Below are 26855 nucleotides of genomic sequence, written 5' to 3' on the forward strand. Positions count from 1 at the left end.
CTAATCCAATTTGCCACCATGTTCCATGCCCATGCATACGATTCCAGTGCTTTTTGTCGAATCTGAATCTCTCTCTCTCTTAATTTCCTTGCAGCATGCAATATATGGGCATGTTTGGTTCTCTTGTTAAATTTTAGCTGCTAAACTTTAGTCACTTTAGTAGAAACTTTCAAACACAGTGACTAAAAAGGAGCTAGTCACCCATGAGTAGCTAAAATAATTTTAGCTAACTAAAATTTAGCAAGGGGAACCAAACAGGGTCTATATATCTTTATAGGAGAGCACAAGCATTTTCATTGCTGCGTGTTGGAACCAAATCTCCAAGGAGCTCAGTGCAGCATAGTAAATAAGGCCTAAGGGTATGCTGGAACCCAGCAATGAAGATGGCAGAAAGTAAAACATATAGATACAAACCCAAGACATTTCTAAAGCATTAGTCCATCTCTATTTTCAGTAGTCCAGAAACCTTCAAGGCTACCAAAAATGGAACACAAAAAGTCCATGGCTCCAAACTACTGTGTTCGTGCATCAGACAATGCATTCAGAATTCAGATTTCAGACGAGCAAACAAGGGTTCATACAGAGCAAACTAGTATGGCGGCAATAGAAGTGCAGAATCACATAGGTTCAGAAGATAAAATGTGCATGAAACTGACATGCTGCTGCAAAAACTACAAGACACTGTTTTGATAGAGGTGTCAACCAATCACTACACTTGGTAGCCTCACAGAGATGCGATGACGTCATCATTGGTTATGCTTTCAAATATATCGTGCTCCAGGAACACCAGTAAGCAGTCACTGGTCCACTGGTTGCAGGGTTCTTTCATCATTGTGCTGTCTATGAACTTCATTGTTGAAGATGCTGTCTTGGCGATAGCTGCTGTGCCAGGAAGGATGAGAGCGAGTTTCAGGAGCAGATAAACCAATGGATACATGTTGTTCTTCCCTGTCCCCACCATCTTCACAGAAAGATCGCTCAATCTAACCATTTCATGAAATCTGGCATCAGAGCGCACATCAGTTATGAACACCTGGAGTTGCAGATCAAGTGCTGCAATAGATGTATCGGGAAACTCAGATGGATAGAACCGAGCAAACTTAATGAGCTTGTCCTTATCAAAAGCTTGGAAAAGATTGCGTGGGTTTAGGCATGATGCGAGGCAAACCAATTCAGAGCTTTCCTTGCTAAAGCGCTTATCAAGCTCCCTGAGTTGGTCGTTGATAACTTTTACAAAGACATGAATATGGTAATGCTCCAAGTTTGTCGATGTTGGAGATTCATCGTCGCTCCACCTGTGGTGTGCATACTGCTCTCCCATGTCAGGCATAGGCATGTCACTCTCGGTGCAAAGCAAGTCCACTTCCATGAGAAAAGATGGCCATCCTTCATCTCTCAGTGCCAGCAACTGTCTCTTGGACTCCTTGAGAAGAATCATAAACTTCTCAGCATCCAGGTCGTTCCTGTCCAAGGCCAGAGACAATTCATTTGTAGCAGCTAGTACATCTCGCATCAAGAGCAAAACAAAGGGCATGTCCTCGGTGAATGCCCATTGTGCTCTTAATACCGTAAGTTTCTCATCAGTCCTTTTGGAATCATCTCTCCCCATAAAGTGCATCACAAACAGCAGGTAAATAAGCAGCGAGTTTCACTAGTGCCTCATAGTATGAGCCCCAGGATGTCTCACCTGGCTTCTCAAGGTTGTTATCCAGATTCAAGCCTCTCTCTTGGATCAGCGAGCGGACCCTTTGATTGAACTGAGGAGACTCTTGAACTAATTTTGACAAAGCATCAATAGCTCGGAAAAGCTGGAAAGTTTCAAGCAGATTTTGGGAAGTAGAGGCAAGAATGGAATGCAACTGGAAAGCGGAAGGATGAACATAGTACGCTGATGCACTTGCTTTACTGACCAATGTTTTTAGTTCAGAAAAAGTTTCATCACCATACCGAGCCAAGCCATAACCTTGGCCCCGCACATTTGTCAAGCTCAATCCAGCTTCAGAAAGCATCAAATCCACTGCCACTTTGACATCAGGCTCTGGCACAATCCCAAGAAGCCTCTCCAAAACCTCACCCTTGCCATTGAGATAGCGCACAAACAGAACCATGTAGCATTTCCCTGTGGAAGGGGGAGAACACATATCAACGACTATCCCAAAGGGATCTCCCTGGAACTCATTGGCAATACCTTTTCTTACTTCTTTAGCAAACACATGGGCAATATCCTTGTCAATGGTAGGTTTCACCGCCCGCATCCGGCGGGAAGCACCGCGATGTGATGCACCTCTCTCGAACATCAGATTGACCATGTAGCTAGACATGTCGATGATATTCCTTTCCTCAAATGATCTCCCCGACCCATTATCCAGAAAAGCCATCCCTTCTCTCAAGGAAAACCTCATGAGATCGATTGCTTGGTCAATGTCGACCTTCACATGAGATGGACCTTCTTCCTGAACCTCCTTGTTAACGACATCAGCTACATATGCGCCTGAAGATTTGGCCTTCTTACGTGATGGACCTCGCCGAGGCCCCTTCCTAACAACATCAGCAACATATGCCCCTGAAGATTCGTCTGAGTGGAAGTGGGCACCACTGGCTTCAGTACAGGATTGGCAATCTGATGGCTCCATACCCTAATTCACCAAGCCAAATAGCAAGCATTCAGTCACAAGCAGATCCCCATGAGTATGGAATCACAGAACTGAATAATAAAGACATAAAGAGTAGAGATATATGGGCAATCGTATGGGTTTTGCGTATTATAAAACTCGACAGGTAAACTCGAGCCCTAAAACTTTTCCTGTGAGAGATTGCCTGGGGCCGCATTTACTGATACACGCGATCATATATAGATGAGGGATTTGGGGATCAAGAAATGGTACCTCGGAGGGAGGCGAAATGCAGGGCAAGGAAGCGGAGCGCCTCTCCGCGCTACTCTCGCCCACTTTGCAAACCTAGCGGCGGCAGAACACGGATGTTTTGCCCCCTCGTATACACTGGACTTCGATTATGTCATGCTCAGTCAAATATTTTCTTCTCCATCAGCGACTCCAGATTAGGCCTTCTTCAGTTGGCGAAACAAAAAGTTTTCGGCCACCATAGTACTTTCATTTACTTTTGACAAATATTGTTCAATTATAGACTAATTAGACTCAAAAAATTTATCTCATTATTTACAGTTAAATTGTGTAATTAGTTTTTATTTTTGACTATATTTAATGCTTTATGCATGTGTCGTAAGATTTAATGTGACGAAAAATCTTGAAAATTTTTGGTTTAGGTCTAAAAAATTATAATGTGGGCTGTGGGGGCTGTTTGGGTTTGGGCTGAATAGAATGTGGCCATGTGGGCTTGGAGAAAATAACAGAGACATAGCTCCGCAAGTGGTTGGCCTTCAAATTCCAAGTTAGTGAAATCTAGTTCAAAGTTGAACCTTTTTTTATAATTGCAAAAAAAAAAAAATCCTAAACCTAGTTGTAAGCAGATATTTGTGAAATATTTGCGAACGTTACACATGTGCCCATGACCTTTTTTGAAAATAAAGCTGAAACCTAATCCACCGATTGACAGTTATCTTTTCTTTTTTCTAATCATCTCCTGATTATCCTTTTCTAGTTCGTCCCGCTCTCTCTCTAAATTGCATCAATGAAGAGAGAGAGAGAGAGAGAACAAATAAGATCCTATCCCCCTAATAGCAAATACTCATTCCTATTTATTGATAGAAAGATCATCACGATCTTACGAACATACTCCTCCGGGCAGCTTTTGTAAGGCGAACATGCAAAACAAGATTGCCCGCCTAATGATATGGGTAGTGCTTTCAAGATTTTTTTTTATCAACTTGACCCGCCTAATGATCTTAAAAAATAAATACAAATTTTCCCTGTCTAAAAAACTGCGAAGTGATTCAGTGAGGGATGGAGGAAGACAATGATCCCCCATTGTGTTTCTTTGTTTAACGTAATAATACTAAGTTACTATAATAAGGCAGAGCTATGTGTGGCTTTGCATGGAACCATACGCCCATAACCAACTTGAGTTAGCTTAATTTCAACAGATTTAAGTCCTCGCCAAAAGAAATGAAGTCAGTAATCCTGATATGAGTTCAGATTCTTCCACCTGTGACAGAAATGAATTATCCAGGTAGCCTATAGAACGATGTAAAGAAGAGAGTTTCAGCATGAAACATGAATCCATCTAGTCCCCGTACTACATAAACATTCAAGCTGACAAAAACACTGGACACCAGAATTCCAAATCTTCAAAACCGTATAATTCTGTTCATGCATCAGGCAATGCATTTAGATGAACAAACCAAGAGAGACAGAAAAAAAAATGCATAGGTTGAGCAGATAAAGTAACAGCTCATGAAACCAACACCTCCATGATGCAACAAAAGCTCCAGTTACCGACCCAGCAATGTAGCCTCAAAGAGATGCAATGACAGCGTCATTGGTAACATTTTCAAATATGTCACGCTCCAGGAACAGCAATAAGCAGTCACTGATCCACTGGTTGCAAGGTTCTTCCTGCATAGTGCTATCTATGAACTTAATCGCAGAGGATGCTGTCTTGGCAGTGGCCGGTGTCCCAGGAAGGATGAGAGCAAGCTTTAGAAGCAGATATACCAGAGGGTACACAGTGGCCTTGCCTGTCTCCACCATCTTAACAGAAAGCTCACTGAGAGCACTCATTTCCCGAAACCTGACATCAGAGCGCAAGTCCGCTACAAAGGCTTCAAGTTGCAGATCAAGTGTTGCTATGTCAGAATCAGAGAAGTCGGATGGGTAGAGCCGAGCATACTCGAGAAGCTTCTCCTTATCAAAAGCTTGGAAAGAATTGTGTGGATTTAAGCACGATGAAAGAACAAACAACGAAGAGCTTTGCTTGCTGAAACGCTTGTCAAACTCGTTGAGGTGAATATTGATAACCTTTTCGAAGAAATCGATATGGTAGTGCTCCAGGTTCGTCATCGTTGGGGCATTGCCCCTCAATCTTGGCCGGGGTTCAAATTTGGCACCCATATTGGGCATGTCGAATTCATTTTCACTGCAAAACAAGCCGACTTTGTTGAGGAAGGATGTCCATCCTTTATCCCTCATTACCTGCAGCTGCTGCTTGGCCTCCTGGAGGAGAGCCATACAGTTCTCTGCGTCCACATATTTCCTGTCCAAGGCCAATGAAAGCTCATTTGTAACACTAAGTACATCTTGCATCAAAAGCAAGCCAAAGGCAAAGTCATAGGACAATCCTTTAAGTACTTTGTATGCCAGATATGTCTGATCATGGTCTTTCACCTCTTCTCTCACAAAGTAAAGTGCATCACAAATTGGATCAAGATAAGCAGCAAATTTCACTAGTGCCTCATAATATGAACCCCAGCTCGTTTCACCAGGTTTCTTAAGATCACTGGCCAGGTTCAACCCTCTCTCTTGAATTAGTGAACAAACCTTTTCTGTGAACTGGGGACATTCTTTGACTAGATTTGACAGTGCATCGACAGTTTGGAACAGCTCATAAACTTTAAACTGCCAATGGGAAGAATGTATAAGACAAGAATGCAGCTGGCAGAGATAAGGATGAACATAGTACTCCAATCCATTCTCGTTAGTGATTAATCTCCACTACTATATAATCCACCAGTTGAGAACTTAGCTAAATGCACCCCATAACCCACTACTATAGTCATAAACTCCACTCAATACACCCAGATAATTGCACCCAGAAAGCTCTATCTTATGAAATTAAGGGACAAGATTAACTCTAATCACTCATTTCTCTTACTCACTCATATCCAACGGACCAAATTGTTTGGATCAAAGCTCATCACTCCTCCCATCCCACAGCGACCCCACGCGCAACTCCCTCTCTCGGTCTCTCCCCGACGTCACCTCCTGCACATGTAATTTTTTATTTCCCGAAGTGACTCCGACTCCTCATCTCCTGCTCCCTTCACATACCCCTCCATCTCTCTCCCAAGTCCCAAGGAGGCGCGGCCGTAGGGCGACGGCGCCCTCGCAGGCGGCGCGCTGGCACGAGCAGGCCATGGCGGCCCTCCTAGATCCTCCGCTGCCGGTGCCCATACTGAAGGTCCTCGCCGCCACCGGCACCACTCGGACGGCCACGGCTGTGGCCCCTGCTGTTGGCGGCCCCGGTACGGCGTGGCGCAGGCGGTGCGCCGTTGGTGGCCACGGCTGCCCCCTTCCCGGCTTCCCCCTACCCACACTAGCGAGGGCTGGTGCCGGTGTTCTACACCGCTAGGCGCTCTGCTTGACCTCCCGTCGTCTGATCGGTTTGCTCCTCTCTCTCTCTCTCTCTCTCTCTCTCTCTCTCTCTCTCTCTCTCTCTCTCTCTCTGCCGGATTTCCCACTCGTGGAGGCTCGCGTCATCCTAATTTGGTGCATACAGATAGGGCCAACAGGGCAACGGCTGCCAGTACGGGACAAAACGGCAAGAGGGCAAAGGCCGCCGACACCCACGGGGACTGGGACAATGGAAAATGCCATCGATCACGGCCTGTTTTTCTCCTTGGACAATCTCCTGCAGATCCGGAACAGATCGAGAAGGTGAGTTGCTTCGCTTTCTAGGTGATTTGGAATTTTTCTCCACCTTAGGCTGATTCATTAGTTTGTTGGTTGTTTGCAGCCTGAAGAATAATTGATTAATTTTGTAGAGTTAGGAAAGAAGCAAGTTTTGCTCGCTTCCTCTCTGTTCTGTAAACCATATATTCTTTAACGATGTCAGTTTCCATGTATTTAAGGTTTGACACAAAATCTGAATTCTAACCCACCCTAATATGGACAAATATAATATATGGCAATAGAGAAATTGTTAGTTGAGTATGTTTTCGATCACTATTACCATCACCCCTACAACATATAAAGCCAAAGCTTATGGATAACTGTGTTTTCACTAGAGCTACATGTATTTCCTTCATGACAGAGAGGCTCAATGTTTTAAATCTTTTGTTCTTATCTTACAACTAGCATCTTGTCATATTTTGTGGTCTTGCAGGATTGAGATGCTACAGAGTTCAAACATGTTGGGAAGTGCCAAAATTGATGGCTAATATGTGATAATAAAATCAACACATTTTAAATTATTTGTTTTCACAGTGAAACATAGCATTGCACTGGTACTTTTGGCCTCAAATTTGCACTGGTACTACTGAAGTGTTTTAACTTTCAGAAATCAACGGCTTGTCTCATGTTTGGGAGTTGAAATACACACCTACACTCTTGGCTTTCTTGCAGGGTTTTGTTCCTTGAATCTTAATGATATTTTGATTGTTCATTTTATTTTTTTATAATGTTTATCTTATTTTGTATGTTACTGTAGCAGGCACACTGGGGATTGGCAACGACCTCTGAACAGTATGTAGAAGAATCGCAGAATAAGATATTAAAGGTGGAACTCTGAATTACCCTGAATAATTATCCTGACAATTGGAACTCTGCTTGTCTTTTTGTAGTACTAATATTTCTGCATTTCTTCAGTATATAATTATGTGATTTCTGCATTTCAACCAAAACAAGTTTTTACTTGTGTTACTGATTTCTGTTTTTTATTTGGTGTTTCAGTCTTTACTTGGCCAGCAGTTCCAATGTTGCAGTACAAGCACTGCTGCAATTCCAGATTGCCGAGAGTTACAGACAAGAGGGTCTACGCTGGTCTGATATGTGCATGCTGCATGGTATGCCTCCATCTTCAATAATCATCATGCATCTTCTTCTAATATGCATCAACTAACCTGTTTTAAGTAGTTTATATACGAAGTGATAGGAAACAAAAATGCAATTCTACTGTCTATGTGAGTTTGACTGGTTACAGAATTGCATGAGGCTTTCTTGTATTAGGAGTTTCCTTCCTATAAATCACTTACACTTTTGACAAGCATGTAAATGTAGTTCCTTTTTCCCTGTGTGAAAACCAGCTCAAGGATAGTGTTGATAAGTGACAGTACGTAGAAGAATCACAAAATAAGACATTAAAGGTGGAACTCTGAATTACACTGAATAGTTGTCCTGACAATTAGAACTCTGCTTTTTGTAGTACTAATATTTCTGCATTTCTTCAGTATACAATTATGTGATTTCTGCATTTCAGGTTAAATATTTGACGATACAGTTTATAAGATGTCAATGCTTCCTGTACTTGGTCAAGAATACATGAACTAGAACTTAATCCTGGGTTGATCTACTTTATTTTCTTCTATCTTATGACATTTCCACTATGTTAGTACAATTTAGTAATTTACCAGCTAATACTTGGTCTGGATCCATGACGGGGTGGGTAAACTTTTTTATACTGTAAAAATATAGGTATGCATGCAAGAGAGTTTGATTTGTATGATAGGAAACCTATCGATATTAATGAAGGGTGAGTTATTTGCAAGCTAATTGAAGTTCATGCTAGCCTAGAGTTCGTGTTGGAAGGCATCCCTCTAAAGTAGTGGGAAGGTTCTTGTTGTATTGCTGATTGCTAATGGAATTATTATGATATCAAGATCAATTTTATTTTTGATGTACTAAAAATTGCACTATTTATTCAGCTTTTTATGATGGAATTTGTATGGTGGGTCAGTGATAATTTTTTTATTGCCTACCTTATAGCCAATTGACTAATATTTTCGATATACATATTCAATTGCTTGATATAGTACATGAATGCTGCTTGCAACATATTGGCGTAGGGCTGCAGCCTATTAGTACTGATATTAGCCTCCTCATTTTCATGCAACAGTGGTGCAGGCTCGCAGTTCCTCTCTGACTAAATCTAATATTCATGTGTTTTATTGTTTTGTAGAACAAGTTTGGACTTTGCATTCACCAGTTGCACTCATCCGTCAGACTCTCTAAAAGCATTTTCTATTTAATGTTCTTGTGTACTGACTTGCGGATGTGAAGACCGTCAGGATGGAAAGGGGTGTGAAGGCCGTCAGGACTAACTCGCCTCAACTTTTGCTGGGTTAACTAGCTCTAATCACAGCTTGTACAGTTGCCGGCTATAGATTTTTATGCCTTTTCAATTTTTTATCTTAATGTGTCCCGTGCTTCAAATTAAATAAGTTAATTATACTATGCGAGACATGACTTTATTATGTCTCATTATGCATGAGTATTTTTTTGTATTATATGTATGGTCACATATAATTGCATGAGACTTAAACTGTAGAAAACTATCATTGTTTAGTTGTTTTCATGTGCATTCTGAAAAAAGCCGTAGCGTTAGCACGGGCACTATACTAGTGTCTTTAGTTCGGTGAAAAGTTCATCGTCGTAACCAAACAAGCCATGGCCTTGACCACGCAGCTTCGACAAACTCAATCCAGCTTCAGAAAGCATCGAATCCACCATCACTTTGATAGATGAACCACGGAAATCAGGGTCTGGCACAACACCGAGAAGCCTCTCCACCACATCACCCTTGCCATTGAGATAGCGCACAAACAGGACCATACAGGACATAATCGTGCTAGGTATGTGAACTGTATCAACAAATATCCCATAGAAATCTCCCTGGACCACACTGCCGATACCTTTTCTTGTTTCCTTAGCAAATGCATGGGCAATATCCTTGTCAAGGGTAGGTGTCATCGTCCACATCCGACCGGGAGCATTCTGCTGGGAAATACCAGGATCCTGAAACATCATGTCTACCATGAAGCCTGACATGTCCACAATCATCCTCTCTGCAAAAGATCTCCCAGACCCATTGTCTAGGAAAGGCATCCCTTCTCTGAAGACAAATCTCATGAGGTCAATTGCCTGATGAATGTCAACCTTCTTATGAGATGGACCATCCTGAGGCTCCTCCATAACAACATCACCGCCATGTGCAACTGATGATGATTCGATCTTCCTCTTGCGAGATGGACCTAGCAGGTCCTCCATGACGACATCAGCTGCATGTGCGTCTGAAGATTCATCCGAGTGAACAGGGGTGCCACTAGTTTGGTTACGAGATTGGCAATCTGACGGCTCCATATCCTAACCACCAAGCCAAACCACAGTAAGTCCCAAGTAAATTCCGATGAGCATAAAAATTAAGGGAGCAAGAGGCCTGAAATTTTATAATTATACACCCTTTTTTTGAGAGGTTAATTATACACCTTATATGTGGGAAGGAATCACCAAGAAAAAAAAAGGCATTCATCAGAGTATGGCGCATATCTAAACATGAATCACGGTTATCTTGTACCTACTATTAGGGCTGGGAATCACAACAACTGAAGAACGAGATTCAACGATGCAGTTTTTCCAAGGCCAAAACCCTACCAAGGAGCACTCCCTAAATGAATTTTTTTACAGAAACCTTAGAATTGGGTTGGGGCGCATTCGACACATTCAATCTATTCAGGGTTTAGCGGTAACCATGGTCGTGCCAGGACATGGATTTGGCGATCAACAAATGGTACCTCGAAGTCGAACTCGGAGGGAGAAGGCGGAGGCGGCGGGGGCGAGAAGGCCAAGCGACGAGTCTCCTCCGTGTAAAAACTCTCTCCGCGCCCCCCGGTCCCCTCTTTCTACTCTGCGAACCTATCGACTAGCGTCAGTTGTGTCACACTGAGCTATCCATAAAAGCCCTTTTTCGTCACCGAATTTACAGCTTACGATAAAATACAAAACAAGTGGTAAAATTTACATAAAAACAATAAAATAGCAATCGGATTCATTAAGATTCACGTCTCATATATTATAAACCAAATATTTTATCACATAATGAATGTGACAGGATATAAGGTAATAATAAGTCATATCTCATCTCAACCATCTAATTTCTGATTCCGTAGGTCTTGGAATTCTGTAGGGACAATGTATTTATATTTATTTGCATTGCACTTCAAATATCCAAAAAAAAAATCATCCTAATTAAATGTGTTTCCTGTGCATAATAGATAATAAGATTGACTTATTAAATTGCGGGCAATGTTGATCAATGACAATCTTATGTCATCCCACGACCGTATGAAATTGTATACATAAAGAAGCCTGTCAGGTTGCTGGAGAAAAACATCGTTTAATTGTTGTAATAAATCAAATAATTATTGATAATAAAGATGAAACATATCACTTTCTTCGGTCCATTTTATCTAGCTAAATTAGAATAATACAGTCTCCTAGATTACACTTTAATCATCCATTTGCTTTATATTTTATATTATTTATACTTATAAACTTATAATCATTGTATAATACAATTTCTTACAAATCTAATCATATAAAATATGTATTATAATAGTTAAAAACTATTAGCCTATTTTTTTGTCAAAGGTTTTAAAGTTTGAATCTCAATATACGTTTGCGCCAGAAAAAATGGACCAGAGGTAGTATAAGTTATTACCCATCCGATGTTCTTATAACACATGTTGGGAATTTACAATGCCGGTAATAAACATTTTTTTCCATGTAGGATGTGCTAAGTCCATGGCGAGTTTAAAATTACTCCTTCCGTTCACATATATAACATAGACGGATGGAGTATTTCCACGTAGAATGCCCTCAACCCATTCTTTGCTAAAAAAATAAGGACCAGGAATGAATTAGTTGATCACATCTTAGTATGTTATATATGCAATTAATTGGTCAACAGATACTTAGGGCACATTTGCAACACATGAATTCCACAGGAATCTTGTAGAAAAAATCATAGGAATCAGTTCGATTTCATAGGATAAACATAAGAACAAGAATTTTTTCCCGAAATCCAAACAGGCCTGAAACACTCTTCGTCATTTATAGATCATATCTACGTGCTCAACTAATACCATATTCTGTCAGTGAATATTTTGGCAAATGGTTGAGGACCAGCAGCAATTTTGACCTCACCTGAATTATTGATCATTATGATATCACTTGGTTTATCGCCAATCTCTCTTATCTTGTTCATCATCTTGGTACCCTATCGTTGTGTTTAACGTGGACTCGTGGAGTTCCACAAGATTATTCGGAGCTTGGACCTAAACTTATATCATCCTGAAATTTTTGTACAAATTACCCTGAGTCACATGGTTAGGTAGAGAGATGACAGCAGGTTAGATAAAGTGTGGTGTGTGGGTGAAACAAATAACCATGGCCCATGACGAATTACTAAAATTTCACTCATATTTGTACTCTTTGGTAACATTTTCACCCACACCACACCCATCAAAATATGATACCCGCCAACATTAGCCTAGATGTTTAAATGGATTGAACGGACATCTATCATTTAGCTATCTATATCTCTTATAAAGATAAACCCACTAGCTTAATTCTCTCACGCCTCCTCGAGCCATGTCATCATCCACTTCTCCTGCTGCCACATGTAAGAGCTCACTCATAAATAATTTCAGTAGTGGATGTAGTTACCTACACATTACCATACACACATACTACTAGCATTATTCTCTCACATGACTTTCTCTCTTCTCCTCGAAAACCGACTATTAATAATCAAGCTATATAAAAATGACTCGGTAGACTATAGTGAGGATATATATATATATATATATATATATATATATATATATATATATATATATATATATATATATATATATATATATATATATATATATATATATATATATATATATATATATTCTTTCTTTATACTCGCGGCAACGCGTGAAGAATCCTCTAGTTTATTAAGATTAATCGGTCATATAAACGGAATAAATAGTGATTAACCTGGATAAATAATTGATTAAATAGACACGACAAGCCACTACATACTTGTTAATCATGTAGATAAACAGTGAGACCCCTGAATTCGATTATAGTATTATATTATTACGAAATCCAATGCATTTACTTATGCCCATACCAAAATGATATAAGATAATCCTATATTTGTAAAAGGGCATCTAGCCTAGTGGTTAGAGCACTTGAGATCGTGGGAGCGAATTTAGATAGATCTGCATTATAAAAAAATAAAAAATAAGCTGGGGTTTCTCTTGCTGACTTCGGTCAAAAAAAAAGATAATCCTATACTTATATCTTAATCTTATACTTGTATCTTCCACACGTAAAATTTGTATCCATATCTACATCTATCGTGTATAATACCTTGTATCCATATCTACATCTATCGTGTACAATACCTGCAGACAGAAAATGCAATTATTGCATATCTACATCTATCATGTACAATACCTTGTATCCATATCTACATCTATCGTGTACAATACCTGCAGACAAAAAAAAAATGCAATTATCGCTCACATGGAGAACAAAAGCCTTAACCTAGACAAGGGCTTTGTCCAAATTTCTATCTTCTGAAAAAGTGTTTCAAATTGTCAAATATTTAAAGGTAATCAAATATCAAATATATAAAAAATACTGATATTTACTATATATACAATGATATTAGATTAGTAGGGAAATATACTTTAATAATAAATATATTTATAAATAAATGCCGATGCTACCTTACCGTATAAATCTAACTAAACACAGAAAAGTCTGGCTCGTTATAAAAAACGAAATGTGCGTTTTTTTAAATTCCGAGGGAGTACTGTGCTCGTACTCCGCTGCGCTCCTGCCGAGACGATCCGTGCGCCCGAGTCCAACGGAGCAGGTCCCGGACAACGAGGAGTCAACCGCATCGGTCAAAGCAGCCAGAGCAGCAGAAGCCGCAGCGCTGCCACTGCCAGTCTGCCAGGCGCCAGCAGGGCGCATCTCGGGGGCAAAAGCGCGCACGTCGTGGCCCCGCTGCCCCGCGGGCCCCAACCACGGCGTCGCCCCCGGTAACCGTTGGACGGAACTGGGGGCTTTGGGGCACCGGGTACTCCACAACAAGCCCAGCTGGAGGCCGTGCCCGTGGCCGCTGAAAGCCGGGCCCCGCGGAGGTTCTGCTTCTACAGCTCCTACCGGTTTCCACTTGCTCGGCGGCGGGTGGCCCAAATCATGCCGCGCACGTGCCCCACCTGCAATGGCTACAGCTACTCCTCCTACTATGCTCTTCCGGACTCGTGGGATCGTCGACTTTGCAGATGAGCCCTTGCCGCTTTGGGCCTTGTTTAGTTCTCAAAATATTTTGCAAAATTTTTCCAGATTTTTCGTCACATCAAATTTTTAAACGCATGCATGAAGCATTAAATATAAACGAAAATAAAAACTAATTGCACAGTTTGGTCAAAATTGACGAGACGAATCTTTTGAGTCTAGTTAGTACATGATTGGATAATATTTGTCAAATACAAACGAAAGTGGTACTATTCATATTTTGCAAAAATTTTTAGAACTAAACAAGGCCTTGGCATACCCAGCCTTTTGCAGGTGCGATGAGAATACGTAGTACACTGGCCTTGTTTAGTTCCAAAATATTTTGCAAAACAGGTACTGTAGCACTTTCGTTTGTTTGTGAAAAATATTGTCCAATCATGCATTAACTAGGCTCAAAAGATCTGTCCCATCAATTCCGACCAAACTATGCAATTAGTTTTTATTTTTGTCAATATTTAATACTCTATGCATGCGTCTAAAGATTCGATGTGACGAGAAATCTGAAAAATTTTGCAAAATTTTTTGAGAACTAAACAAGGCCTAGTAGGGTGTCAGCCGGTTAGTATAGGATTCATAAATTCCCACAATTTTCTTTTCTTTTTTTTTGCCTTGTTTAGTTCGCGATTTTTTTGATTTCGCTAATATAGCATTTTTATTTTTATTTAATAATTATTGTCCAATCATAGATTAACTAGGCTCAAAAAATTCGTCCTATAAATTAGAGATAAAAATATATAATTAGTTATTTTTTATCTATATTTAATATTTCAAACATGTGACGCAAGATTTGATTTGACGGAGAATTTTAAAAAATTTTAGAAACTAAACAAGACCTTTGAGTAGAGGAAAGGAGAACGCCTTGATTGTAAAATGGCGTGCAATAATCAACGTTACCGCATGGTAAGGGTTTGTTTAGAAGAGCTCCGGCTCCATGTTTAAAAAAGTAGCTCGGCTTATTCAAACCTAACACTTAAAGCATCTTCAAGAGTCTTTTCAAATCCTACTCTTTCAATTGGGGAGTCGTTTTCATAAAAATTACTTTCAATATCTTTTCATTCTCATATCTCGTGGAGAGAGCTATTCTCATCTTCTATTTTTGGTTAGCAAAAGATCCGAGAATTGAATATGGTTATATTTTCATACTCCCTTCATCCCCACAAATAAACACAATTCTAGTAATGACCCTAGACATACGTGGCGTCCAAATTCATTGTTAGAATTGCATTTTTTTAGACGAAGAAGTAACCATTTAGGAAAGATTCAAAGAGTCTTTTGGAGTTGCTCTTATACACATGCAGATCCACACTAGAAAACCTCGACAAAAACTATAGATATACCCTTGTTCCAATAATTTTATGGAGTATCTCAAGGAGTGCTATGAAAACAGAATTCATAGAGTTGCCACTGATTCAGTACATCGGTACCCCAGTGCAGCCCACACCTCTTAGGCTCCGGCCTCTGCCCTCAGCTCATTACGCTTCCATTTCCTCGGCTACCCCTACCAAGGTGGTCGCGTGCTCCTCTCCCTCCCTGCTTGGTCGTGGAGGAGTTCTTCTATGGTATCCGCTTAGGGGATACCTGTCTCAACAAGTTCGGCGCGCACCTCGTTGAGTTCGTGGGATTCATCGATTCATGGATGGATGGGTGCCATTCCCTTGTGGCCTCGTGCCCATCATCACGTATGAGCCATGCTAAAATTGCTCTCAATAATATAAAACTTCTTGATAATTTTTTATATAAATTAGTTAGACTTAAAACAGCTTGAGTTACACTAAATCTAAAATGACATTCTTTAGCGTATCAATCAATCAAAAGTGTCGTTGTAACCGAAATACTATGAGAAAGATATGAGAAAGAGAAACACGGAAGTACACGAGTCAAATATGGAAACAAGGGAGTACAAATTCACAAGAGCAAATATCCTGCCGTAGGGCCGCGGCGTGCGGTGCCGCACCCGCACGTGTGGTCCAAAACGGCAAAACCATTACCCATTTTGATATTTGTTAAATTCATGAGCACCATATATAAATAAATGAAAACACGAAAATGAGGCAGTCCTTTTTTTTTTGTCTGGGTCAAATGTACTTTTGAGCGTTCGCAGAATCTTGCAAAAAGTCATTTGAAAACGACCGCTAGGAATATCTTAATTCTCCGTAATCTAAAAAGGATTATCTGAATTCTCAACTGGAAAACCGTACCTGAAATTTGAAAGTTGCAAGTGAAAAAAAGCGCAGTCATCAAGACAAGTAACTGCGGCAAACTGAAAAAAATAAGTTAGGCCTTGTTTAGTTCCCAAAAATTTTTAAGATTCTCCGTCACATCAAATCTTGCGGCACATGCATGAAGCATTAAATATAAACAAAAACAAAAACTAATTACGCAGTTTACTTGTAAATCGCGAGACGAATCTTTTGATCCTAGTTAGTCTATGATTGGATAATACTTGCCACACACAAACGAAAGTGCTACAGTAGCGAAATCCAAAATTTTTCTCAAACTCAACAAGGCCTTAGCCCCGGAGCAGCAATGGCGCATAAAAAAAAACAGAAGAACTGAGGGTCCCAGACGCGAAAACCGGCATTCGTTTCAGCCCTGCGCTGTCGCCGTCTGCCGAGGCGGAGCCCGGAAAAGGGGAAGGCAGCTACGCAAACGCAAGGCACCCCACCCCGCTCACCGCAACCGAAGCAATTAAAAAGCCGGAAGCCCGGAGGAGAGGGGAGGCGGCGAGAAGAGAAGGTGGGTTGGGGAATCGGAAGCGATCACAGAAAGCAAAGCTTGCTTGCTTCGTCTACCCGAATCCCCCCATCTCGCGCCGCGCCCTCCGTCTCTCGCCCGGGGGGCAGATTCGGCCCGCGCCGCCGATGGACCAGCTCGTCAATTTCATCATCCGCCCGCCCAGGTGAGAGCTCCCCCCTCCCCGTGCCCCCGCCGCAGTGATTCGGGTGCTGTGGGTTTGGATCTGGGCCCGCGCCGGCTAGAGGGTTTTCTGGTGGGAGTGGATGGGCGGTGTACGTGTGCCGCTGCCTCGCTCTGCCCCCTCCCGGGGTTGGTTTTGGTTCGCGTGCGGTCGAGGCGGCAGTTGGATCGGGTTCCCGGGGTGGCAGGCGGTCCGTGGGTTGTGCTGTGCCCTACTGCCCACAATTCAGGAGGCTGGTCTTGAGCTTATGTATGTAGGATGGTGACAGTGTATGTGTATGCGCGGCTTGCAATCCGGTTCATCCGGGTGGCTGGTTTTGCTCCCTGTGTAGGTTACTGGATTTGGAAGTCTTGTTGTTTTGGTTCAGCTCAGTAGCCGTTAGTTCATAGTTTTCCTGTGCCTTTTATATATGATTCATAAGTGCTAGTACAAATGCTGTTTAGTATCTTTAAGAATGTGTGAGAGAATGCATGACATGAGGGAGAAGTTATAAATGGACATCCATCTAGTTCCTCTTGTGAGACTGGCATACTTGCCAGTAAACTGATCTCACAAGATACCTATTACCCATGATCAAATCTTATGTTAAAAATGGTATTGAATGCATTGCTTTTGTGGTCTTATTGGTGTGGGCGTGGCATCTGTGCTCTTATCCTCTCTTGTTGATTTCTTCATTAATACTTCCATTTCAACAACATAAATCGTCTTTCTCAAATTCAAGGGTTGCTGGAGTTCTTTCTACCACCAATAGACAAGTTTATTTCTGTAACTATTCAATTGATGGCATACGCTGTTTGCCTCTTTGAGTAACTCATTGTTATTGATGGTCTGGTATTTCATTGCATGACAGAGCTGACTACAGTCCAAATGATGATTTATTAGAGCAGGAGTTTATGCTGAAGGGAAGATGGTTCCTGAGGAAGGATTTGGAGGTCAGATTTTCTATATATGCCACATCATGATGATAACAGACTAAAACCAGTCCATGAACCTCTAAATCTTTTGGCTCTGTGCTAGTAACTGTTGCATTATTATTGGGAACAATGGTCTCATGTCTCGTGAATGAGCAAACCTGCTAGACAAACACCCAAAATGTTGCAATGTCAGAGTAACTTTGGATATCATACATTATGTTTATGTTTTCGGATATCCAGGAATAATCAGTATTTGTTTGAGGGGATAGTAGAATATGTGGATCCATACATTAAAATGTTCCATGGATGTGTGGCGGCAATGTAGATATTTTATTATTGATGTCTAAATGAAAGTTTTCTGTTTGTTTATTCCATTAATGGGTTGACTGTGCTTTTAATTGGTTATGTGTTTTGATTCATGGAAAGTGATTTCTAGTTTGTTTGACTTTAGAGCGTTGATATGCAGCAATTGATTTTTTGGACATATGCTACCAATGGTTGGAGGATGGGATATTTACATGAAAGTTGCATTCTTTATTTTATTAGCTATTTAACTTCCTCATAACATCTGTTCTTAGTTGCTGTTTTGCTGTGATACTGTAATCTTACACTGGAACTGACCTGCACCCTTTTGTTATTTTGTTAGATGGCTTATATATTACAAAATAACGAACAGAAAGATTAATACCGACTGGGATAAACTTGGGTTCTTCTTCAATTAGATTCTTTGATTAAATGTTCTCTGTATTTTTTCCAGGTAAAAAATGGCCAGGGAAAAACGTTGCAGTGTAGTCACTACATGCCTGTTGTGGTTCCTGAAGGAAAAGCTCTTCCTTGTGTCATATATTGTCATGGAAACAGGTAAGGCTATATGCACGCCAACATTAGTATTTGTTAACGTATGCTAGTGAAAATGGTATGTCACCTATAAGAAAGTCAAAGCCCAGTCCTTATACATTTGTTATGATATTTATCTCTTCTGTTGGCTTTGTGTTAATTGATCTACATTATTTATTTTCCAGTGGGTGCAGAGCTGATGCTAGTGAAGCCGCTATTATTCTTCTACCATCAAACATTACAGTCTTTACACTGGACTTTTCAGGGTCTGGACTCTCTGAAGGAGAGCATGTCACCTTAGGCTGGAATGAAGTGAGTTCTTGTGCTTATAGAGGATAGAAACTAAACTTGTTCTTATTACGAAGATTCAGTTTTCTTGTATAGTTTTGCATTCAGTGTTTGTAGAAATATGTCCAGGAAACTTGAGAAACGAATTGTATGAAATATGTTGGCATTTGTTGATTTTTGTTCAGAAGTATCTGAAGAAACACCATAAATCTTTGCATAGAAGACTAATCAAAGCTATAGCATGGAGTGATTTCTGTTTTCCACCTGATTATATGTTCCCACCCCTCGAACCATTTGTTTCTCACTCGTGTTCTGAATGTCTTTGTCATGGCATATTTTCACCAAGTGAATGTCTTTGTCACAGCATTGTTATCAAAGAGCACCTGCTGATGAACTTTTTTTTTGTTTAACAGAGAGAAGATCTGAAAGCTGTGGTTAACTATTTGCGAACAGATGGGAATGTATCTTGCATTGGTTTGTGGGGTCGCTCAATGGGTGCGGTCACAAGGTAATTCCTTTGTGTTTAAATGAATCTGGTCTTGAAGTAATTGATAGCACTTAGTTCAGCTTAGTACAGCCATATGATTTAGGGTTAGACAACTGTTAGTTGTGAATCTAGTTGGTGTTTGGCCTGAAGCATTCTGTTGGCCAGGAATTAGAATATGACATGTCCGACATTCGGACATTCCTAAGAGAAGGAACCTTTTCTCGTTTATCATCATAATTAAAATGTAAAATAAGGGGAAACTATTAGGATTTTGTTTCCACAGTTAAGTTTTGTTGCCACAGCCAAAGAGCACATATGGCATAATAGGAGCCATATCATGCTATATTAGCTGGTGGTGTGAAAAAAAACCACATGTTTATTTTTAAGTTTGTACCTGACATTTATCTTCTTTTTATTAAAACAATATATGTAATGTTTGCTCCCTCCATGTGTGTTTCCATGCTTTGAACCCTGCCCATATATCTTCGATGCCTCTTAAGGCAGATTCATCCTTTGACTCTTTATTTTTATTGTTTTCAGTCTAATGTATGGAGCGGAGGATCCATCAATTGCAGGAATGGTTCTTGATAGCCCATTCTCCAACTTGGTCGACTTAATGATGGAGCTAGTGGACACCTACAAATATCCACTGCCAAAATTCACTGTAAGTACAATTTGTCGATAAGGACTTGCAAATTGCAATTGTTACTATTAGTTGATGTGTCGAGGGCTTGTTTGCCTAGGCAGCCATGATAGTCACTCTGCGCTTTTGCTTTACAATGCTGTTACTACCATCATGTCTTACTGTTACATATACACCTTAGAGCATCTCCAAAGGCTTTGGCAAATTGACTTGGCATTTGTTGCTATTTGCAAACTCCCATAACAAAATGCAAATGATAAAAATAGGTCATCTCCAAGGGAATTGGCATTTGGACTTGGCAAACGATAAAAATAGAAGGTCTCCAGGCGTGCGCGCTTTCCTCGCGCGTGACTTTGCTCACGCGATCGGGTTTGCAAAGTCGTCCACAGCTTGACATTTTTGCCAAGTTTGCTCCCTCATTTGCCAAGTTGCCCAAATTGCAAACTCCAGATGCAAAACCGTTGGATACCTTTTAGAGCTTTTTGGCAAATTACTCAAATGCAAACCTCAAATGCAAAACCCTTGGAGATGCTCTTATTGTACCACTTGAATGCAGGATTATAATAACGTAGTAGTTAGAATGTGCACCAATACATCAAAAAAGAACCACATGAACAAGACAAGAAGAGCTAGATGAAATTGTAACTCACAATTTCCTTCTAGTATTCATCAGTCCTAGCAAGTGATTTTCATTATCAACTAAATTCTCAAAAATGAGGGCTTCACATGTATGGACCGCGCAGGGCCAACTAGATAGTACCTGGAAAGGCTAGATAAAACTGAACACTAGGACTATTAATCTTTTTAGCCAAACAGTTACTAGGAGTAGGATCATTTGGTTTGTAAACCGGACTCGTGCATGACCTCTGCACTCCCAGACTCCAATTTGTGCGCTCTATTTTTACTAGTATATTAATTCTGATGCTGGGTATCTCTGTTACTTTCCACCCTTCTGTTTACCACCAGGATTCATTGTTTTGACCTTAGTTTTTTTAAACTACAACTGTATATCACATTATCACTTTCAATTGATTTCTATATTGAATTTACTTTCTTTATATATGTATACATGTCTGCAGCTTTTCTTGCATAGAGTATATTACATTTAATTTTGTGGTACTTCTGCTTGTTGCATAGGTCAAACTTGCAATACAGCATATGCGAAAGATTGTCAAGAGGAAAGCTAGTTTTGACATCATGGATCTTGATACCATTCAGGTTATTATCATCTATACATAAAGTTATTTTCTTGCATTAAATATTGATATCGTGTCAGCCATTAGGTTTTGAGGAATATTTTCTGATATTACACTGTCAAATTTCATGTTGTTCCCAAGACTTGACTTTCAGTATGTTGCTTTTTTTTTCCTTGGTCTATGTTTGTTGATTCTCTGCTCTTTCTCAAATATAGTTAGTTACTATTAGCTGCTAGGAGATTTTTTATAAAAGATATTTTCTTGTCCTTTACATTGGATGACTACATCCTACACTGTTAAGTTGCCTTATGTATCCTTTCTTCACTTTTTCCCTTGCTTTCTTCTCATGTCATAACCTTAAGTAAACAAGGGGACTATCTAGGCCGTTTCTCTTATGACCGTCCACTAAACTATGCAAGCTTGTTCAATAATGCTGCAACAGATCATAGGAACACTTATAGGTTGTTTGGTGTTGAATAGGATGGTGATGGATCATAAAATCTTAGCTCTGAACATAGCACATTTGTTTGGTGTTAGGAACTGAAGAGTTTGATTCCTCGCCACCTTGTCCCTCCCAAGCATAAGTCTTCGTATAATATTGAAATTCATGGGATGGTCCCAAGATGGACTATCTGAAATGCCCCATTATTTCTGGTTCTGTTATGAAGGCATGCTAATGTGTATTTTCTACTGGAAATGTAACCTTGCAGGTTGCAAAACGATGTTTTGTTCCTGCTTTGTTTGGACATGCAACTGAGGATGATTTTATACTTCCCCATCATTCAGACAAAATATATGAATCATATATTGTAAGTTCCCATCTTTCCCTTCAACGTTAATCACAATTGACCTTTTGTCTGTCAAGTTAGTAATATGTGGTTGTTCCAAATTCTGCAGGGTGACAAAAACATTATAAAATTTGATGGGGACCACAATTCACCACGTCCTCAATTTTACTTTGACTCAATCACTATATTTTTCCATAATGTGCTAAACCCTCCTGAAGTGGCAGAGGATCATTATTTCCTGACACCACGTAGTAGCCTTGGTCAGGTAGTATAACAATGTTCTTCACATCTGATTGAATTATGTTGGCTTTACTTACCTTAGGTTCTGCTGATAGGGTCATTGGGATACAGAACAGGACATAGAGTATAGGTTCTCTCAATCACCTACAGGTACAATTTGCAAAATTTGATCTTCACTTGGTACAACAATTAGCAAGAAGCCAAGAACCCATGTGATTTGTTTCAGGGACAGCCCGTGCGGCTACGACAGAAGATGCCATTGCACAGTTGCGTTCTAGAAGGCTCATGAGTAGAATGGAGGTGTGTGTTTCCATTGGTTGATATACTCAAAATGTTTTCTTAGATAAACACTGCTTATTTACTCCGTCCATCTTTTAATACTTTGGCTAAATGTATTTTACTGGGCAATCATTCCTTGTGTAAAATGTGACCAAACAAAACATCCCTAAATTATATCCCAAGCACAAATAATGGGCGGACATTGGAGGGGAAGGAAGAGAGAAGGGGGTTATTTTGGCACAATATCCTCAGTAACCAAATGTTTCTCCTTATGCATTGTTCTCTGACTTAATGAGGTAGCAAGCATAGCTTCGGCTTATTATTGTTATTTTTGCAGGTTCCATCTGGTGCCACCACTGAAGACAGGGCTGATCGAACTGAGGTACTTTCCCCTTTAGGATATGCATGTTCTTTCTTTTGAGACACTGAAGTTTCTTATCTGATCATACCTAACTGTGACTTTTTACAGTTTGAAAGCAAATCACCCTTACTAATCCTAGAACCATTGCAATTTGGAAGATATAACATACTTGATTGCCATCAATTACTTGCATACTGGGTCCGACAAGGTGTCATAGAAAATTTGTAATCCAGAGCATATGTCATGACCAATAAAAACTTCTATTAAATTTGAAGTATTTAGGAAAGACATGAGAGGTTGATGTGTTCAAGTATGATAAGTGCATTGCACCATATTTGTGCTGACTGTTCCTAATTTATCACACATCTTAATCATTAAAAAGACCATCTTCCTTTGTAGTTTCTACCTTTTCCTGTTCTCATCTGTGTATTCCTTTCCTTGCTGATTGGCCAGAACTTAATAGGTACCAAAAACCATGCACTTGATCAGTTACTGTATGAAATATAAATTATATTATCAGCATTGAGTGTGCAGTGTGCTACATATGAAATTTGAAATGCAATATGGAATTTAGATATCGTTTATTTCAGAGTTGCATTTATAATTAAAATAGGTGTTAGGCCTCATTTGTTGTGGTAGTGGTATACCAAATTCATCTGCTTCAAGAACGTGCGTGGGCTACCTTCCAAGTTCATATATTTTGCTGATATAAATTTCAGTGGAAATGCTTTGTTGTGTCAAATGCTAATCTTTGCTATGCTAATTTACACCTATTGAACATAACCACACATATTCTTACTTGGTTGTCTTAACAGGGTTTGGATAGTGATCAAGGTCCCTCCTCATCTAGTGTGTCAACAGCAACTCCTCCCAACGGCCGCAACGGAAGGTTGCTGACTCCAACCTCTGATGATGGCGAGTATGTGGAGTACTCATTTGATAGCTTGTCAGATATGCCTTACACCGTGGAAGATGAAGATAGAGTAAGTCTTATCACAAATTCCTTCACCCTTCGGAGTCATAGTTGTGCCTTTATGCAGCACTTCCTTGTGTAGTGCCTTAGGTCTTATACATAGTTCAACAGAGGGTAAATATAGCTAGGTGCCTGGACCACTGATTAAACATAAGGTCATGCCTTGATAAGTTCTTATTAATCTTTGGTTGAGTGATGAGAGTACACTACTTAGAGCATCTCCAACAGATGTACTATCCAGCTTCCAATAGCAATATTTAGAAAACCCAGGCCAAATATGTGCTCCAGCAGCTTCTCCATCAGGCCCTCCAAAAGTTTGGACGCCCAAAACGCTTCTCTTGCTTTCCACTTGTGGAGAATCTTCTCCCACTTCCCAAGCCTCCTGATTGCACGTCGTCTTTTTCCGTCCTTGCTGATCTGGGTGTCCTTGCGTTGAGCACCTGTGCCTTCTCAGTTCTCACAGTGTTGCTCGCGCCACCCCCTGTGTCTGGTCCCTGTCGCTCCCTGCCAAGTCTGGCACCATCAGTTTGCCAGGTTGGAGTGAGGCTGCCAGCTGCCATGCTCGTCGACGTCCAGTCAGGTCAGGCCCATCTACCTCTTCTGGAGTGATGCCCGTGCTTAGGTTCCCATCCTGCTGGCCCCAGCCCCTTTTGTGCTGGTGCCTCTTCTGTCTTTTTTGCCCCTTCATTTTTTGAAGCTGTTGAGCCCAACAATTGAAGGTCATAAATTCATTGCTAGTGGAGTTGTGCCTTCATGTTCCTTCTCCAGGTGAGGGAGATTGATTGTTGTGCTGGATTTCTTTTGGCCATGAGAGTCCGAGTAATGAAGCACTGGTGCTTTTCATGGCCTGTGAGAGAAGGGAAAGGGAGGATAAAGATGACAGCTGGGGTCCTGTTCATGAGGGGGGGGGGGGGGGTATTTAAATTTAGAGAACAAGAAATAGAAAGTCTGTTGGTAACATAAGAGATAGAGACGTAAACTTACCGGGATGGCCCTCCAAATGAGGACAAACTTGCCTAGCGCACCATGTGTTCCCAGCTGTCCGATTTCGGTCGCATAGGGGTCTGGATCGTTGCCTGGGTGCGAGTCTGCCTGGGAGGGTTCAGTCCAAAAAGCCCCGTATAAAGTGAATAATGGAGAAACTACTGGACATGGTCTTAGGGACTATTGGTGCAAACAAGCGCTCCGATTTGAAATGGGGATCTTAGCACCATGAACTTGACTTAGAGCTGTTGGGTATGTAAGCACTTCAGCAGTACTTTTCAGCAAATGAACGGTGTTTTCCTCTCACAACAAATCATAAGCATCAGCAAAAGCCAAATTTCAGCGAAAAGAACAGGGATGCATGCTATTTATGTTGAATGTGTTATTTTTTAAGATTCATCCTTTTTGTGTTTCTAAGCCTATCAGTATTCAATATTGTATTGCTGTGCTGACATGCAGATGCTGATGCAAGCAATTCTTGAATCACTGAAAGACTATGAACAGTCAAATATAAAAAATGTGCAATCCACTGCATCTGATGCTGCACCCAAAGAGAACGATACTGTAAGAGAGAGCAATGGTGTGGCTGCTGCAGCATTGGAGCAAGATGCAGCCTCTGCATCATTCGATGCTCCTGCCAAACATACGAATGTCTGCAACAGTGGAGAAAAAGTCAGTGAAGGGCAAACTACAGATTGCGACGCTGTAAAGAACAGTGCTTCGGTCTCTGCTTCTGGTTCTTCAGAGCCCTTAGCGTCAACACAGATGACCAATGGAAAACCTGCTTCGGCAGAATCCCAGAAAGTGACTCAGAATGCCAATGGGGAGGACGGCACTAGAGCAACTTTGGTAGTCCAGAAGAGCCGTACGGGCGGCCTGATAGATGGTTTGACACAAAAATGGGGTTCTTTCTTCAAGAACAACGACTAAGACGAGGAAAGATACATGATGATTCCCTTGACAATACGTGTTCCGTCGTGTTAATAGTAACAGAGTTGCCGTTGGCAGATGATGTCCAGCTTGATTGGTTTTACATGTAAAATGGAAAGGAAACAGGTGATTTCAGGACGGACGTTCGTGTGTATATAGAAGTAGGAATTGTAGTGCCCCCATTGATTTGTATCATCTCGCAACGTCCGGTGTGAATTGGCAAGACCTTTCTTCTTGCTAATGGTTGTAACATAATTTGAAAGCCGATTACCTTGTAGGGTTTTATATCTTTTTTTAATATATAAAAACAGTAAAGGGTAATGTGCCTCTTAATGTCGATACGAACTCTCATTACACTACTAGTATGGTCAAATAAATCGTTGTAATTTGTTTTGCATAAATTTGTGTATGGTACTTCTTGGACTTGAGGCAGCAAGCTGAAAGCAAAACGCCGTTTATCTATTCCGCCTGCCCGCCCGCACCGACGTCAAGAGTATGTGGGGATTCTAGCATCTCGCCGATACAGAGTATACGACGGTTGACGTCGGAGCAGGCTGGTGGGAATGGGTCGTTGCACTCGCATTCTCTGGAAGGCAATATGGGATCGCCGATACGAGGACACGACGATTGACGTCGGGGAACAGGCTGGTGGGTGGTGGGTATGGGTTGTTGCACACTTGCACTCGCATTCTCTGGAACACAATATGGGGGCACCGAGGTGTGGCACGATCTGGTAGCAAGCCCGTGTAGCCGCATTACGCTGCCTCAGCCTCACTCGCAGTCGCAGCGGTTCATGTTTCGTTCACACACAATGGTGGATGCATCCAGTCACGCGCGACGCGAGCACGGTAGGAGCGGGCACACTCGCCGGTCGCCGTTGTGCGCGTGCGCCACTGCGCGTACTGGGTTTGGACCCAACCAACCGAGTCCCAACTCCCAACGGACGGGACTGCCCCACGATTGGAGTGGGACGTACACGGACCGGCGGCCCATGCCCACCCAGCCTAGTTGAGTCGCACCCGTCCAT

General features: G+C 41.0%; 4 protein-coding genes and 1 long non-coding RNA gene across 6 annotated transcripts; 2 read left to right on the top strand and 3 right to left on the bottom strand.

Moving 5' to 3' along the window:
* On the bottom strand, window positions 539-3025 carry LOC8082618. The gene is made up of 2 exons (XM_021450888.1): window positions 2886-3025; window positions 539-2636 (listed from the first exon to the last, which is right to left on the bottom strand). Exon 2 carries the CDS (start codon window positions 1616-1618, stop codon window positions 725-727), a length of 894 nt encoding a protein of 297 aa, XP_021306563.1. The 5' UTR covers window positions 1619-2636; window positions 2886-3025; the 3' UTR covers window positions 539-724.
* LOC8080806 lies at window positions 4431-6050 on the bottom strand. Its single transcript, XM_002467790.2, has 2 exons — window positions 5964-6050; window positions 4431-5531 (listed from the first exon to the last, which is right to left on the bottom strand). The coding sequence occupies exons 1-2, from the start codon at window positions 6048-6050 to the stop codon at window positions 4431-4433; spliced, it is 1188 nt and encodes a 395-aa protein (XP_002467835.2).
* Window positions 6349-9150, top strand: LOC110432947. The gene is made up of 3 exons (XR_002450250.1): window positions 6349-7410; window positions 7584-7696; window positions 8809-9150. It is a non-coding gene; the product is annotated as an uncharacterized LOC110432947 (long non-coding RNA).
* LOC8080805 lies at window positions 9243-10493 on the bottom strand. The gene is made up of 2 exons (XM_002467789.2): window positions 10421-10493; window positions 9243-9992 (listed from the first exon to the last, which is right to left on the bottom strand). Exon 2 carries the CDS (start codon window positions 9987-9989, stop codon window positions 9243-9245), a length of 747 nt encoding a protein of 248 aa, XP_002467834.2. The 5' UTR covers window positions 9990-9992; window positions 10421-10493.
* Window positions 16618-26149, top strand: LOC8080807. 2 transcript variants are annotated; one of them, XM_021449328.1, is made up of 14 exons: window positions 16618-16890; window positions 17759-17840; window positions 18580-18683; window positions 18845-18971; window positions 19361-19455; window positions 19975-20098; window positions 21215-21295; window positions 21984-22082; window positions 22171-22326; window positions 22397-22451; window positions 22528-22601; window positions 22918-22962; window positions 23757-23924; window positions 25358-26149. In XM_021449328.1, the coding sequence occupies exons 1-14, from the start codon at window positions 16853-16855 to the stop codon at window positions 25826-25828; spliced, it is 1719 nt and encodes a 572-aa protein (XP_021305003.1). In that variant the 5' UTR covers window positions 16618-16852; the 3' UTR covers window positions 25829-26149. The 2 variants fall into 2 exon arrangements, with proteins under 2 accessions (XP_021305003.1, XP_021305010.1); XM_021449335.1 differs by having other exon boundaries at window positions 16721-16890; window positions 22534-22601.

The sequence above is a fragment of the Sorghum bicolor genome, chromosome 1, assembly GCF_000003195.3.
Source record: "Sorghum bicolor cultivar BTx623 chromosome 1, Sorghum_bicolor_NCBIv3, whole genome shotgun sequence".
Classification (NCBI taxonomy): Eukaryota; Viridiplantae; Streptophyta; class Magnoliopsida; order Poales; family Poaceae; genus Sorghum; species Sorghum bicolor.

Excerpts from the sequence above, each read along its gene's own strand:
- LOC8082618 (XM_021450888.1), bottom strand. The coding sequence starts at position 1,618 with ATGCACTTTATGGGGAGAGATGATTCCAAAAGGACTGATGAGAAACTT.
- LOC8080806 (XM_002467790.2), bottom strand. The coding sequence starts at position 6,050 with ATGGCCTGCTCGTGCCAGCGCGCCGCCTGCGAGGGCGCCGTCGCCCTA. Across the intron at positions 5,532-5,963 it reads CTTGGGAGAGAGATGGAGGG|TTTAAAGTTTATGAGCTGTT; the intron begins GTATGTGAAGGG and ends TCCCATTGGCAG.
- LOC8080805 (XM_002467789.2), bottom strand. The coding sequence starts at position 9,989 with ATGGAGCCGTCAGATTGCCAATCTCGTAACCAAACTAGTGGCACCCCT.
- LOC8080807 (XM_021449328.1), top strand. The coding sequence starts at position 16,853 with ATGGACCAGCTCGTCAATTTCATCATCCGCCCGCCCAG. Across the intron at positions 19,456-19,974 it reads TCAATGGGTGCGGTCACAAG|TCTAATGTATGGAGCGGAGG; the intron begins GTAATTCCTTTG and ends TATTGTTTTCAG. Across the intron at positions 23,925-25,357 it reads CCGTGGAAGATGAAGATAGA|ATGCTGATGCAAGCAATTCT; the intron begins GTAAGTCTTATC and ends GCTGACATGCAG.